The sequence below is a fragment of the Phocoena sinus genome, chromosome 19 (genome assembly GCF_008692025.1).
Source record: "Phocoena sinus isolate mPhoSin1 chromosome 19, mPhoSin1.pri, whole genome shotgun sequence".
Lineage (NCBI taxonomy): Eukaryota > Metazoa > Chordata > Mammalia > Artiodactyla > Phocoenidae > Phocoena > Phocoena sinus.
Genome location: NC_045781.1, coordinates 58474892 through 58487557, shown reverse-complemented (window position 1 = coordinate 58487557; position 12666 = coordinate 58474892). Strand labels below are relative to the sequence as shown.

The 12666-nt window shown below is 61.3% G+C and overlaps 1 protein-coding gene across 1 annotated transcript; it reads left to right on the top strand.

The window, feature by feature from the left end:
* Window positions 1-344: 344 nt before the first annotated feature.
* LOC116743511 (zinc finger protein SNAI3-like) lies at window positions 345-7601 on the top strand. Its single transcript, XM_032612028.1, has 3 exons — window positions 345-469; window positions 3318-3917; window positions 5753-7601. The coding sequence occupies exons 1-3, from the start codon at window positions 394-396 to the stop codon at window positions 5929-5931; spliced, it is 855 nt and encodes a 284-aa protein (XP_032467919.1). The 5' UTR covers window positions 345-393; the 3' UTR covers window positions 5932-7601.
* The last annotated feature ends 5065 nt before the right edge of the window (window positions 7602-12666 follow it).

Genomic DNA, 12666 nt, shown 5'->3' with positions numbered 1-12666 from the left:
AGGCTAGAGCAGAGTTCTCCAAGGCTGGGCTCGGCGCACGCTCCCACCCCACGGTGGACTGAGCCCAACTCGGCTTCCGCCCAGCCCTGACCTCCGCCCTTCAGTCCACGTCGAGTGGGCGCGCCAGGCCCCGGGGGCGGCGTGACTCGCAGCGCGCGCCAGGGAAGTCCCGTGGGTTGGACACGCAGCCACGCGCTCCCTCCCCTACGGCCCGCGCACCTGTCCTGGGCGTGGCCCGATGCCCCGCCCCGCGGCCCCGCCTCGCCCCGGCCGCGGGGCGCGCTGGTTGGCCGAGGCGGCGCGCTGTGTTAATGACCTGACCCTCCCGGCACCTGTGCGCCGCGCTGCCCGCGGGCGCCGGCGTAGGCACAGTGCGACCCGCGCGAGGGCACCATGCCGCGCTCCTTCCTGGTGAAGACGCACTCCGGCCACAGGGTCCCCAACTACGGGCAGCTGGAGAGGCAGAGAGGTAGGGGCTGCGGGCTCCCCTGCCCTGCCCAGGGCTCGACTCTCGCGGGGCAGGAGGGGCGAGAACCCCGGGAAAGGGAACACCTGTCCCAGGTGGGAGGAGGGGCCCGAGACCACGAGGCTGGAGGTAGAAACGTGGCCCGCGGGCGTCTTGTCCGCTTCAGGGATCCCAGCCTCGCGTCGGGCAGATCGGGTGGGGATTTTCTCTCCACTTAGAGAAGTTTCCAGGCCCCCAGTCACTCTGGGGCTCTCCCGCTATGGCCAGGCATGCCCATCCCAGCAAAGAGGACCCCAGGGCCATCTTCCTCCTGCAGGACGTTTGAGAGAGCCCCACGAATATTGCAGAGAGAGACGAAGTGAGCCCAGGCTGTTCTCCAAGAGCGCCCCAGAACATCCTGGGTTGGGTGGTGAGCAGAGAGGCCAGACAGAGTCACCCAGGGGCCCTGTGGTGCCGGGGCCCAGCTCGCACAGCGTTCCGCTGTGCCCCCTCCAATGCCTCCTCACCCCTCCTGGGGTTTTCTTCCCTCCCGCCTCCTTCACCCCAGAGAAGGTTGCCCAGGGCAGGCTGGGCTAAGGGGCTGCAGTTCTTACCCAGGTGGGGAAACAGGTGCCCAGGAACCAGGACTGTGCACTCATTCCCACTCCCTGTCAGGGTCAGGGACACGCAGAGGTCCTGCAGCAAAGGCCTCTCTCGAGTGGTCAGAGGCGCCCCCAGCTCCACAGCTTCTTGGTGGGGGACGCCCTCTGGGGGATGGCTCAGTGACTTAGAGGGGGATGGGGAGAGACGCTACGGACTGGGAGCAGGGAGGGAGTCCAGGCTGGTGGGTCCCCGGGGCTGGGCTGCCACCAGGGGGCACCTTCTAGGAACGGGATCATCAACTCCACATTTTGAAATCCAGTTAGTGAGTCACCACCAGCAATTTTATAAAATAAAAAAGAACAGAAGCCATCAGAGTGCAGTGCTCGTGGTAAAGGAAACTTGTTTCAGATATACATGTATGATAGAACATGTAATTCACACGGGGCATGGCTTTGAACGTTCAAAAACTATTGTTTAGACTCCAGTCACACAGCGAACCCCTTTGAGCGTGCAAATCCTGGCAGCCGAGCAAGGTCCGGTGACTGTCAGGGAACAGCCTCAGGGCCATCAGTGCTCTGCTCCCCTCTCCTTGTAGCACCAGCTTCCTGAGGGCCAAATGGCCACGGTGATCCTCTTTCTGCCAGGCAGTTACCCCAAGATAGACCCGAGATGCTGGATTTGGGGTCCCCCACTCGTCACTTTTAAATAAGTGCCTTTTTAGGCCTCCCCAGGGAACCCCTGAAGCCAGAAAGGAACTTAAGTCTCTTCTCCCAGGAATCTGAGCTACAGAATGAATTAAAAAAATCTAGCTAACCCAGGGGATATGGGGAAGCACTTAAAGTTATCAGCAGAAGCACATGGCCAGTAGCACTGCCTCTCCCCTGCCCTCCCACTCGAGTCAGCACTGGCCCCCTAGACAGGGTTAGGCTCTGAGGTGATGCCTGGGGTCAGGGTAGTGGCTGAGCCTCAAAGCCTCAAGGTGACTTTTTTCCCATACAAGGGCCCCTACTGGAGCTTCTGTGTGGAGTGGGGGGTCCTAGACTCTCCGGGCACCCCAGTGCTGTCTCCAGAAATTCCTTGGACTTCATCTCTTAGCTGGTCCAGCCTCCATTTCTGGGAGGACAGAAACCTGGCAAGCTGATTTTATAATTGGGAAGACTGGAGTGGAAAACGGTGAGGTCAGGAGAGAGTGGAGTGTGGGAGCTTCCCCATTCCTCTGCATCCTCATCAACACTTGTAATTGGCCTGTTTTTAATTCTAGCCATGCTAGTGGGTATGATGTGCTACCTCACTATGGCTTTAAGCTGCATCTCCCTGATGGCTCATGACGTGGAGCATCTTTCCCTGTGCTTATGGGCTGCGTGTACATCTTCTTTGGAGAAACGTCTGTTCAGAGTCTTGGCCCATTTAAAAAGTGGACTGTTTGTCTTTTTATTGTTGAGTCGCAAGGGTTCTTTATATATTCGGACACCAATTCCTTATCAGATCCCTAATTTGCAAACATTTCCCCCATTCTGTGGGTTGTCTTTCTCAACCCAAAGCCTTGGTGTGGACATAGAAATGGGGCCAGAGATTTATCTCAACACATAGGAAATAAGAAATGGGTTGAGGGCTGGAGATTTGGTCTTTGGGGAAATGCAGAACTTCACTCTTACTCGCTAACGTGTTTACCTTGGGGGCTTCTGCTGTCTGGGTCAAGCATGAGGCGTGGTGGCCCACACATACGGGAGCAACAGCCTGACGGCGGGCCGAGCCAGGAGGCAGTGGACACCACCAAAAACAGTCCCTCCTGAGCTGGGAGCGTCTGCAGGAGGCTGTGCGCACGCACGCCATGGTGGGCGAGGGGTGATCGGGAGGTGACCGGAGGCTGATGAGTTACTTTGCAGGCGGCGGCTTGCTGCCAAGAGTTGTGAGTTAAAGCTGCGTGGAAGCCCGCAGGATGCAGCTCCGAGCTGGCCCTGCGGCGGGTGGGGCTCAGAGAGAGGGCAGCTAGGGACCCTTCCTTGGCCCCTGAGGGCTCCTCTGGGATCCTGTGAGATGCTTCTCTTCCCTTGTTTGTAAAGAGGAACTGAGATTCCTGCTCGGACGCTGTGGTCTCCGGCTGCAGCCACCACTTCCGCAGCCCACGCCTGTCTTGTCAGACCTTCTTTTCCTCCCCGCGGGGCTATGGATGGCCTAGTGGTGGGATGCGGCCAGGAATGCGCGTTGGCGAACTCGCAGCGCTGGGACTCAGGCTTCACCGTGCATTGTCTCCCCTCCCCGCTTCTAGAAACCAATGGCGCCTGTTCTGCCTGCGGGGGGCTGGTGGTGCCCCTCGTCCTCCCAGACAAGGCGGCCCCGTCCACGCCTGGCGACCCTCCCCGGCCCTGGGACTTCACCTCCGTCGTCGCCCACGTCTCCCTGCCCCTCCCCACCTTCCTGTGTAACGAGGAAGCTCGGGGGGCCTCGGGGCCAGACCCCCTGGAAGTCAGCCTGGCGGACCCTCGGGCCGGCCGGGCCCCCGGCGCACCTCTCAGAGACAGCCTGCAGCACCTCGGCCTGCCCCCGCTGCTGGCTCTGCCCACGCGCTGGCCCCCGGTCCTGGGCGCAGATGGGGCCCAGGCTCCGGGCCACCTGCCAGGGGCCGAGCGGGCCCCCCACACCCCAGGGGGCTTCCGCACGCCGGCCGCACTGGCCAGGCACCAGCAGCTGCAGTGCCACCTGCAGGCTCAACGCCGCTTCGCCTGCAAGTCCTGCGACAAGGAGTACGGCAGCCTGGGCGCCCTCAAGATGCACATCCGCACACACACGCTGCCCTGCCTCTGCGCCGTGTGCGGCAAGGCCTTCTCCAGGCCCTGGCTACTGCAGGGCCACATCCGGACCCACACAGGTAGGCGCCAGGGCCCGTGAGGGATCTGGCTGGGGGGCGGGGGGGGTCTGGGCCTCAAAGGAGCGGAGGGGTTGGGTTCATAAACGAGAGGACGGATGGGCACACACGGCTTCTTTTTCCTGGTGTCCCGAGGCTGTGGCACAAAGAGCCACACCCCGGGGGGTTCAAAACATCAGAAATGCTCACAGTCTAGAGCCAGAAGTCTGGAATCAAGGTGCCACGGGGCCGGGCTCCCTCCAGATCTGGAGAGGGGGATCCTTCCCACCTCTGCCAGCTCCTGGAGCCCCAGGTGTTCCTTGCGGCCATGTCATTTCCGGTCTCTGCCTCTGTCCTCACACGGCCTCTCCCCTGTGTCTGTGTCCAGATGTCCCTCTAGTTATGAGGACACCAGTCACACTGGGTTCGGGGCCCGCATGCTCCGGTCCAACTTAAATTGAACTTGATCACATCAGCAAGTACTCTCTTTCCAAATCAGGTCATACTCACAGGTACCCAGGTTTAGGCCACGGATGTTTCTTTTGCGGGGGCGGGGGGGGGGGGGGACACGATTCAACTCATAACACCTGGCAAAGCGCGGGATGCACAGGGCTTCCACAGGGCCTGACTTCTCAAACAGTCCGTGGCCTTCCTCAATTCTGGAGCAGCAGGGGAGGAGGGTAGCCAGAAAGGCCTGGCTTGGGGGTGAGGACCCCAGGGCTCACACAGCCTGTCTGACGGGCTGCGGTTTACCCAGGAGCAATCCCGTCCCTGGGTGAGAGGGTGGTCACAGAGCACAGGCAATGCAGGAGAGAGGAGCAGCTGCGGACAGGAGACAGGGACAGGAGGGGGGATGCGGGGCAGGGAGCTCGTGGTCTTTCATTCTGTAGATGACAAACTACGGCCCAGAAAGAGTGCAAGAGCCGGCTCTGCCCAAGGGCAGCCAGGGGCTGAGCTGGACCCCACCCCAGGCCTTCCTCTTAAGTCCAGGACTTTGTCAAGCACGCAGTGAAAGGGAGACAGGAACAGGCCGGGCACTTACAACAAACACTCTCTGGAACTGGACCCTCCCTCACCCTCAGTCACGGCTCTGTGACTCACACGAAAGAAGGGTTTTGCAGGAGCCTTTTCCAGGCTGGAAATCCACCTGGTTTTCCCCGACCGCTCGCTGAGGATGTCCCCTGAGCACCCCATCACAGCGCAGGGCCAGGCGGCCAGGACGCGATGCTCTGGGCCCCATGGGACTACAGGCTGCTGCCTCCCAGGGCCCCTAGGGCTGCAGGACTCTCCACACAGGCAGAGCTGAACAGATGACTCTCACTGACCCTTTCTTTTACACTTGGGGGGTCAGCCTGGAGGGCACAGCCCCAACAGAAGGACTTAGTCCAAATCCCTGGTCGCCCTGATTGGAGGTGGCCTGGAGGACATGGGAATCCTCACTGGTCCTGAGCGCCTGCCCTTGTATAGCCACCTTCAAGGTTCCCACCATGGCTTTCGGGGGGCGGGTACAGCTGCCAGGAGGCCTGCAGCGCCTCTCCCATCCAGGGCTGGTGACAGAGCGCCCCAGGGGAGCTCCAGCAGAAGCAAAGAGCCACCTAGCCAAGATCTGTGTTTTAGCTGCTGCGGTCTCACCCAGGGTATCAAGCACACGACCCCCTCAGCGGAGGGCAGGTGCTAAGGCCGCTGTCACTGACCCCGAGGGAGCGGGCGATGCAGATGAAGGCTTCAGCCTCACTGTGAGGGCTGAGGAGCCTCGGGGTGGGGGACGGCCTATGCGCTTGCAAGCCGGGGATCACCCTCCGCAGGGCTGTCCTGGCCGCTGCAGCTGGTCGCTCACCTGTCGCCCTCCCCTCCCCCAGGTGAGAAGCCCTACACCTGCCCTCACTGCAGCAGGGCCTTCGCCGACCGCTCCAACCTGCGGGCCCACCTGCAGACGCACTCGGACACCAAGAAATACCAGTGCAAGCGCTGCGCCAAGACCTTCTCCCGCGTGGCGCTCCTGGCGCGGCACGAGGAGTCCAGCTGCTGCGCCCCCTGAGAGGCGGAGGGGCCGCGGAGCTGGGCGTCCTGGGAGGGCGTCGCCCTTCCCTGCCCACGTGAGGGACTTCTCTCCGGGGATGACTCTCTTCCGGTTGAGAGCCTCGTCCATGCCGTTTCCAGTGAGCTCTGGTTCCGGTTCTGTTGCTCCCAGTGACAGCCGGTCGGGAGGCGGTCGTCAGCACGCAAGATCCCCACGTGAGGCTGACGGCGGGGCTGCCCTGGATGCCCTCCACTCCGGACCGGCAGTTTGACTTGGGCCGAGCACATCCGTGTGGGCCCCTGCGTGGGCAGAGCTACCTGGAGGCTCCCCTCCACCTGCCTTTGACGGCATCTGGGCCAAGCTGTTTCATGTCACACGTGCACAGGCGCATACATACGACACGCACACACCCTCCCCTCCTCACTGGCCCGTCCTGAGGATGGAGCAGCGAGGGGGAGGCCCCGCGGTGGGTGGATCTGGGGCGATAAAGAGCCCGCACTCCTGCTGCAACGTCCTCTGAGGCTCTGAGGCTCACCCCGTCCCCTGGGTCCGCAGAGGAGGCCGAGCTCGGACAACCTCTGCTGAGGCAGAGCTCCTGGATAACGGGACCCTGTGGCCAGAGCGGGGGGAGCTGAGGGGGCAGGGCCTCGAGCTGTGCGGTCCTTACCGGGTGGGAGCAGCAGGTGAGCAGGGCGCCTTCCCTTTCTGGAAGGAAGGGAGTGGACGTGGGGACAGTACAGCGAGGACCAGCGGCGGGGTGAGGGTGCGAGAGGGGGACCGAGGCCGTGTGTCTGTGGCAGGCGTTCATGCCCCCCCGGAGTCTGATTTAGAGGGGAGTCCCCCCTGCGCCTGCAGCATCTCTACTGAACACCACAGATGTGTCGTCACTGCAGCCACCTCCTCAAGTCACTAAGCCCCTCACCCAGCGCCGCGGCCTCCTTCCTGCCGCCCTCTCCTGAGGCTGCAGGACCTCCAGCCCAGCGAGCAGCCGATCTCTGACCCCGCCCAAGACACACGCCTTCCCGAACCGACTCAGATGCCGAGACCCCGCTTCCTTCTCATAGGTGGCCTCCCCTCACCCCCAGGCCCCGGGCGGTCACGCGCTGGGCCGGCCCTGCTTCTTGGCAGTGTGTCTGAGTCGTCTGCACCAGACCCCGGAGGGTGGCATGGAGGAAGGAGGAAGGAGGCCTGAGTCTAACGGAGACTGGCCGAATCCTTGATGCAGGAGGGGACACCTGCTCCTCCCTGCAGGAGGGCTGGCCCCAGCCAAGGGACAGGGCTCGGCACCTTGGTCCTGCTTCCGGGATGGCGCCACACGGCAAGCAGCAGAGGCCCCGTCTCGGCCCTGAGCCACCAGACCTGCTGACCTCCTCCCCGTGTGACAGGATGCTGGGGGCGCTCACCAGGCCCACACAGCTACCAGCTCTGCAGCCCCAACCCTGGGTCCCTACCCGCAGATCCCTCCTAATGCCCAAGTCGGGGGCTGAAGGTCCCTGGGTGGCTGGTTTGATAACGGCAATCAGAGGGGGCCTGGGGACATCCCAGAGGAAACCTGACCTTGACACTGGGCTTCCCTGGATCAAGGGCGACCCTGATGAAACTGACCACCCAGGAGAGCCGCTGCTCTAGCCTAAAGCAGACTGATCTATCTGCCCATAGAACAGAGAACCTCTCCAAGGAAGCCACGCTTGCACTCCCAGTCCCACTGCCACCACCCCCCCCCCCCCCAGGGCTCAGCCGCCCCCGAGGGACACACGGCGGGACCAGGAGGCTTAGCTGACGTGTCAGTTTGCTGGGGCGGCCGTAACAAACCCACAGAGCGGGGGCCTCAGACCAGAGACAGACTCCTCCACAGCCCCAGAGGCCAGAAGTCCGAGACCGAGGTGCCGGCCGGGCTGGTCCCTGCCGGGGCTGAGGGAGAATCTGCCCCAGGCCTCTCCCAGCTGCTGCATTGGCTGGCCTTTCTGATGTTCTGTGGCTCGCGGAAGCGTCACCCCCTTCTCTGCTTCCATCTTCACGTGTGCGTGTCTGTGTCTGTGTCCAAATTTCCCCTTTTTATAAGGGCACCAGTCGTACTGGGTGAGGACCCACCCTGATGATCTCATCTTGACAGCGTCCGCAAAGACCCTGTTTCCAAATAAGGCCGCATTTTGAGGTACTCGGAGGTTAGGACTTCAGTATATGAACGGGGGGCACCGTTCACCCTGTAACAGCTGACGAGGGCACACAGTTTGCCTAGAGAAACCTGGCGGGTCCCTGTGCTTGGACTTATGGAGAGGAGAGTGGAATGCTGTCCCCCCAGGCCACAAAGGATCAAGGGGGCAGTGAGCCCACGACCGACTTACTAGAAACGCGTCCTCCAAACGCACTGTGACCCCCCCGGATGGCCCCTCTCGAGTGTGCAGGTGCCTGACCCCTCCTCTCCGCTACCCTGGTCAGGGGCCCACAGCGGGTGGGAACAGGCCTCTGCCCTCCAGGGACATCCCTCCACTGTCTCCCGAATGCCTGGGCCTCTGCTGAGCACGGTGGGCAGCCCGGGGCTGGGGAGCCTCTCATCCCTGGCAAAGGCTAAGCTCCAACCGCACTCGTGTTTGTGCCCATCTCACTGGATGGCTTTTTATTTTAACGGCATCCAGATGCCTGAAGGAAGCTATATTGTAAATTGTGTTCTATTTCTGAGCACCAATATCTAAATGAAGCGAGGCACCTGTTGGGGATGGAGGAAGGGAATTTCACAGGCCTAAATAAAGTCCATGTTTGCCCTTCTGTGCCGGCCCATGGAAAATGCTCTTATATTTATATCCGGGCTGGCGGAGGGCAGGGGTGGCAGAGGGTGGGTTGGCAGGCGGGATGAAGAGAGGCCCGGGCACCTGCCAGGGAGTCGACGTGGAGCGAGTGGGGGAGATGTTCCCCTCCGAGGAGGGCGGCTGCAGTCAGCATGCCTCGTCCCCGCCATGGGGCCATGTCCCCACCGGCCACTCAGGCCTCACAGTTTCCCACTCTCCGTTTCTCATTCCTCGTGATTTTGCCTGATCGGCAGCATTGACCCGGGATGCTCACTAAAGATTTGGGTTTTTGGAGCCCTCTCCCAACACCCACAGATGGGAATCAGGAAGGGGTACAACCATCCCTCACACCGTCCCGGATGAGGGCACAGCCACCTCCTTCCTCGCAGGACTGCTACCTGGGTCCCCCCCAACTACAGGCTTTCTCTACCCAAACTTTACGCATTACATTTCCCCTTTTCTCCCTAAAGAAGGCCTCCTGGCCGCACAGCTTCAGGCACGTTGTTGGTGCCTCTCTCCAGGGAAGGAGCCAGGCTGGGGGACAGGAGCCCCAGGACCAGAGGAGCCGGAGGCGGGTGTTTCAGAGGCGGCCCAGCTCAGTCTCGGCAAAAGCAGGAGCCTGAGAAATCGCCAGGATTCTGGACGAGAATCTCAGAACGAGCTGAGGGCGGGGCGGCGTCAGCACCACACGAAAGTCGCTCCCAGGAGGCACGTGACGGGCGGCGGACAGAAAACCGCGCGCGCTGCCTTCTGACTGGGACGCGAGCGCCTGGCCCCGTGGCTCAGGTCCCGGAACAGGTGTGAGAGGGACACCCAGCCTCTCGGGGGCCCAGCTCCCCACCCCGCTCCCCGTGGAGAGACCTCTCTCCTGAAGCCCCAGGCACGCTAAGGTTATGGCTTCCCTTCCAGAAGCCCAGAGGCTTCTATAAATACCGTGTTGGGGGTTCTCTGGGAGTTCTAAAATAGTCCGCTGGTTACTATCTATACTCAGCGAGCCCACGCCTGGCCTCCGCTCGGTGGCTAAGTATAGCTCCCTGGCAAAGTTCAGTGGAACAAGTTTCCAGCCGCCATCGCCTTGCGGATGGCGGAGGACTCCAGGGAGAGCACCCCGGCTGCCAAGCCTCAGAGGCGCGGGGAGAGGCTGGAGCTGATGTGGGGCGAGGCGGCACCCGCTCCCCAAGCCGGGGTCTGTGGGAGTCTGCTGCAAACACAGAGCCTCCACCAGATCCAGCAGTGAGGCGTTCTGGCTCCAGCCTTTACAGTGGCTTGATTCCACTGTGAAGCCTTGGTTTCTGCTTCTGAGCAAAGGGAAGTGGGCTACCTCTGTTCCAGAATTCAGGAGGGGCCCGGGAGACACAGCAGCAAAAGAAGACACGTAGCACACCAAACGTAAAATACGATCGCTACCTCTAGGGAGACCCTCGGCCTTTAACCCCCCCTAGACTCTACGTCCATTTCTTGACCACCAAGTTCTGGCTCCAGGAAACCTCTCCTCCCAGCTGCACCCCCCAGCCCAAGCCGAGCTGCCCAAGAGATGGTCTGGCAGCTGCCCAGGGTGTCCTCAGGTGCCAGCAGGGCGCTGGGGAGAGCTGATGGACAGGAGAGCAGAAGGTGTGAGGGCGGGGTTCCCACCAGGGTCCATCCTGCTGGGTGAGCACGGGCCATCCTTGGGTGTCACGTGGAATAGAGACCGTCCTCCCAGGCGCCAGTCAGCGCTCCCCACCACCCAGGGTTTCACAGCCAGCTCTGCCCAGGCCTCCCCCTCCCCACACCTCTGCCCCTCAGGGCTGCTTTTGTCCCCTATAAGGATCACCTGTAACTGGTCCTCAGGCAGAGGCGGAATCACCTCAGTCTCAGTCTCGCTCCCAGCTCAAACACCTGCCCCCTTTCCTTCCCCCGGGAACAGGCCTGGGGCCCAGGACACAGTGACACCTGTACTTCTATAGGGAAGGCAGGTCATGGAGTCACAGGGGGCTCTCTGTGAATGCTGCAGCGTGACCTCTGACACGCAGCTGCTCTGAACCGGCCAGAAAGAGGCTGAGACTGAGGACAGTCGGGGTGACCCTGCTGGGCATCGGGGAGGCATGGCCCGCCGTCTCATCGGCTCCGCTCACCCCAGGGGTCGTCTCCCTCCTCCTCCAGCAGAGTAGTTCTCACAGGTGGCCTGCAGACCCCTGTCCAGGGGGCCACGCTAAGGGAGACTCGTTACATTCCTCACAACATCGACGGTGCAAAAGCAGGGGGCTGCACCACTGGCAGCTTCGCACAGACCGAGGCACCAAAGTTCACCACCACACACTCACGCAGAGCAGTGCAGCTTCAGGACGTCCTCCAACCTGAGTCCTGGTCCCTGTGACGCTCTGAGTGGAGATGAGGGGAGTGTGCGCGGCCCTCCACTGCCACTGGAGGGGGACCTGCCGTGTGAGGTGTGCAGGGTCACCTCGACCACAGTCCTCGCAGACGGCTTCTCAGAAAAGGACCAGTGAGCCTGCCACTTCAGGGAGGACGGACATGGTAGCACTTGCGCTTTCAGGAGAAAATGGCAATTTTGGGAACACCTGTCTTCCGTAAAGGCTTGGCAACTTCCCAATCTTAAAGACTTTCCTGATGAGGAAGTGAGTTTTTCATACTGTAAAATGAAACATGTCAGGGACTTCCCTGGTGGCGCAGTGGTTAAGAATCCGCCTGCCAGTGCAGGAGACACGGGTTCGAGCCCTGGTCCGGGAAGATCCCACGTGCCGCGGAGCAACTAAGTCGGTGCGCCACCACTACTGAGCCCGGGTGCCACAACTACTGAAGCCCACGTGCCTAGGACCCATGCTCTGCAAAAAGAGAAGCCACTGCAATGAGAAGCCTGGGCACCACAACAAAGAGTAGCCCCCACTCGCCACAACCAGAGAAAGCCCACGCGCAGCAACGAAGACCCAACGCAGCCAAAAATGAATAAATAAATTTATATATATATAAAAAAGAAACGTCAACATTTGGAAGCTCTGTGTAGTTAGTGAAGCAATATTTTCCAAATGACCGATGTGGATGTCACAAACCCCCGCCTGGACCAAAGACGCAAAGCACCAGACAGACCAAGGAAGCCAGTGGAGCAGACTGCGGGAAGCTCACTGCCGGCGCCGGGATCACAGCAGAACTGGCAGAGTTCAGGTGCTTTCAAACAAGAGCCACATCGTCCGAAAGTGGTTCCAGCGCGTCCCCGCCACACGGCTAGGTTTCCTTCCCACACGTCAGCCAAAGCGTCAGAAGGAGGAGGCTGAGGGGACAGCCTGGCCACAGATGTCCACGGGGCCGCACGTGGACACCCGCAAAGATGCGAAACACCACCACTGTCCACACCACAACTCTGCCTCAGAAAATGTCTATTGTTCACAAAACGTTAACACGTGATGGGTTTATCACTGATAATTTTAAATGAACTTAGTAAACGAATTCAGCAAATTTAACTTCCAAAGTGGGTAAAAACAGATGGAAGCCTCCACACAAACTAGCTCTCTGGGGCCTTTAATCGTCTGGGCGGGCGTGGGAACCCCCGACCCTACCCGGGACCCTCGAGTGTGAACGTGAGCCCTCAGGGCAGGAGTGGCAGGTGGGCCGCCCGGGGAGGAGCTGGGAGGTGGGTCCGCCGCTCCGGGGAGCCATCCACCGGTCACTGGGGGTAGCTCTGCCCTGACGTGTTTCTTGCTTTATCCACTGACTCCGGAACTGACTCTCCGAGGCCACGTGGTTTCCTCACACGTGCATCACGAGAGACAGGCCCTGTCCTCACCTTCCCCACCCCACAGTCAGCCAGCTGCACCTCTCAGGCCTTCTCAGGCCAGCCTCTTCACCTCGACCTTCATGGCCACCTCCCAGGCCGACAGTGGAAGGATCCTCCCGGCCCCCGCTGCCATCTCCCATTCAGCCTGCATCCTGCACCCCAGGGGCGGCTCCACGACCTCCTCAGCTCACGCCGTTC

What these genes read in the sequence shown, in the direction of transcription:
- LOC116743511 (XM_032612028.1), top strand. Translation starts at nt 394, where the DNA reads ATGCCGCGCTCCTTCCTGGTGAAGACGCACTCCGGCCACAGGGTCCCC. An exon ending in GCAGCTGGAGAGGCAGAGAG is followed by an intron (nt 470 to 3,317) that starts GTAGGGGCTGCG and finishes CCCCGCTTCTAG; the next exon opens with AAACCAATGGCGCCTGTTCT. An exon ending in CCACATCCGGACCCACACAG is followed by an intron (nt 3,918 to 5,752) that starts GTAGGCGCCAGG and finishes CCCCTCCCCCAG; the next exon opens with GTGAGAAGCCCTACACCTGC.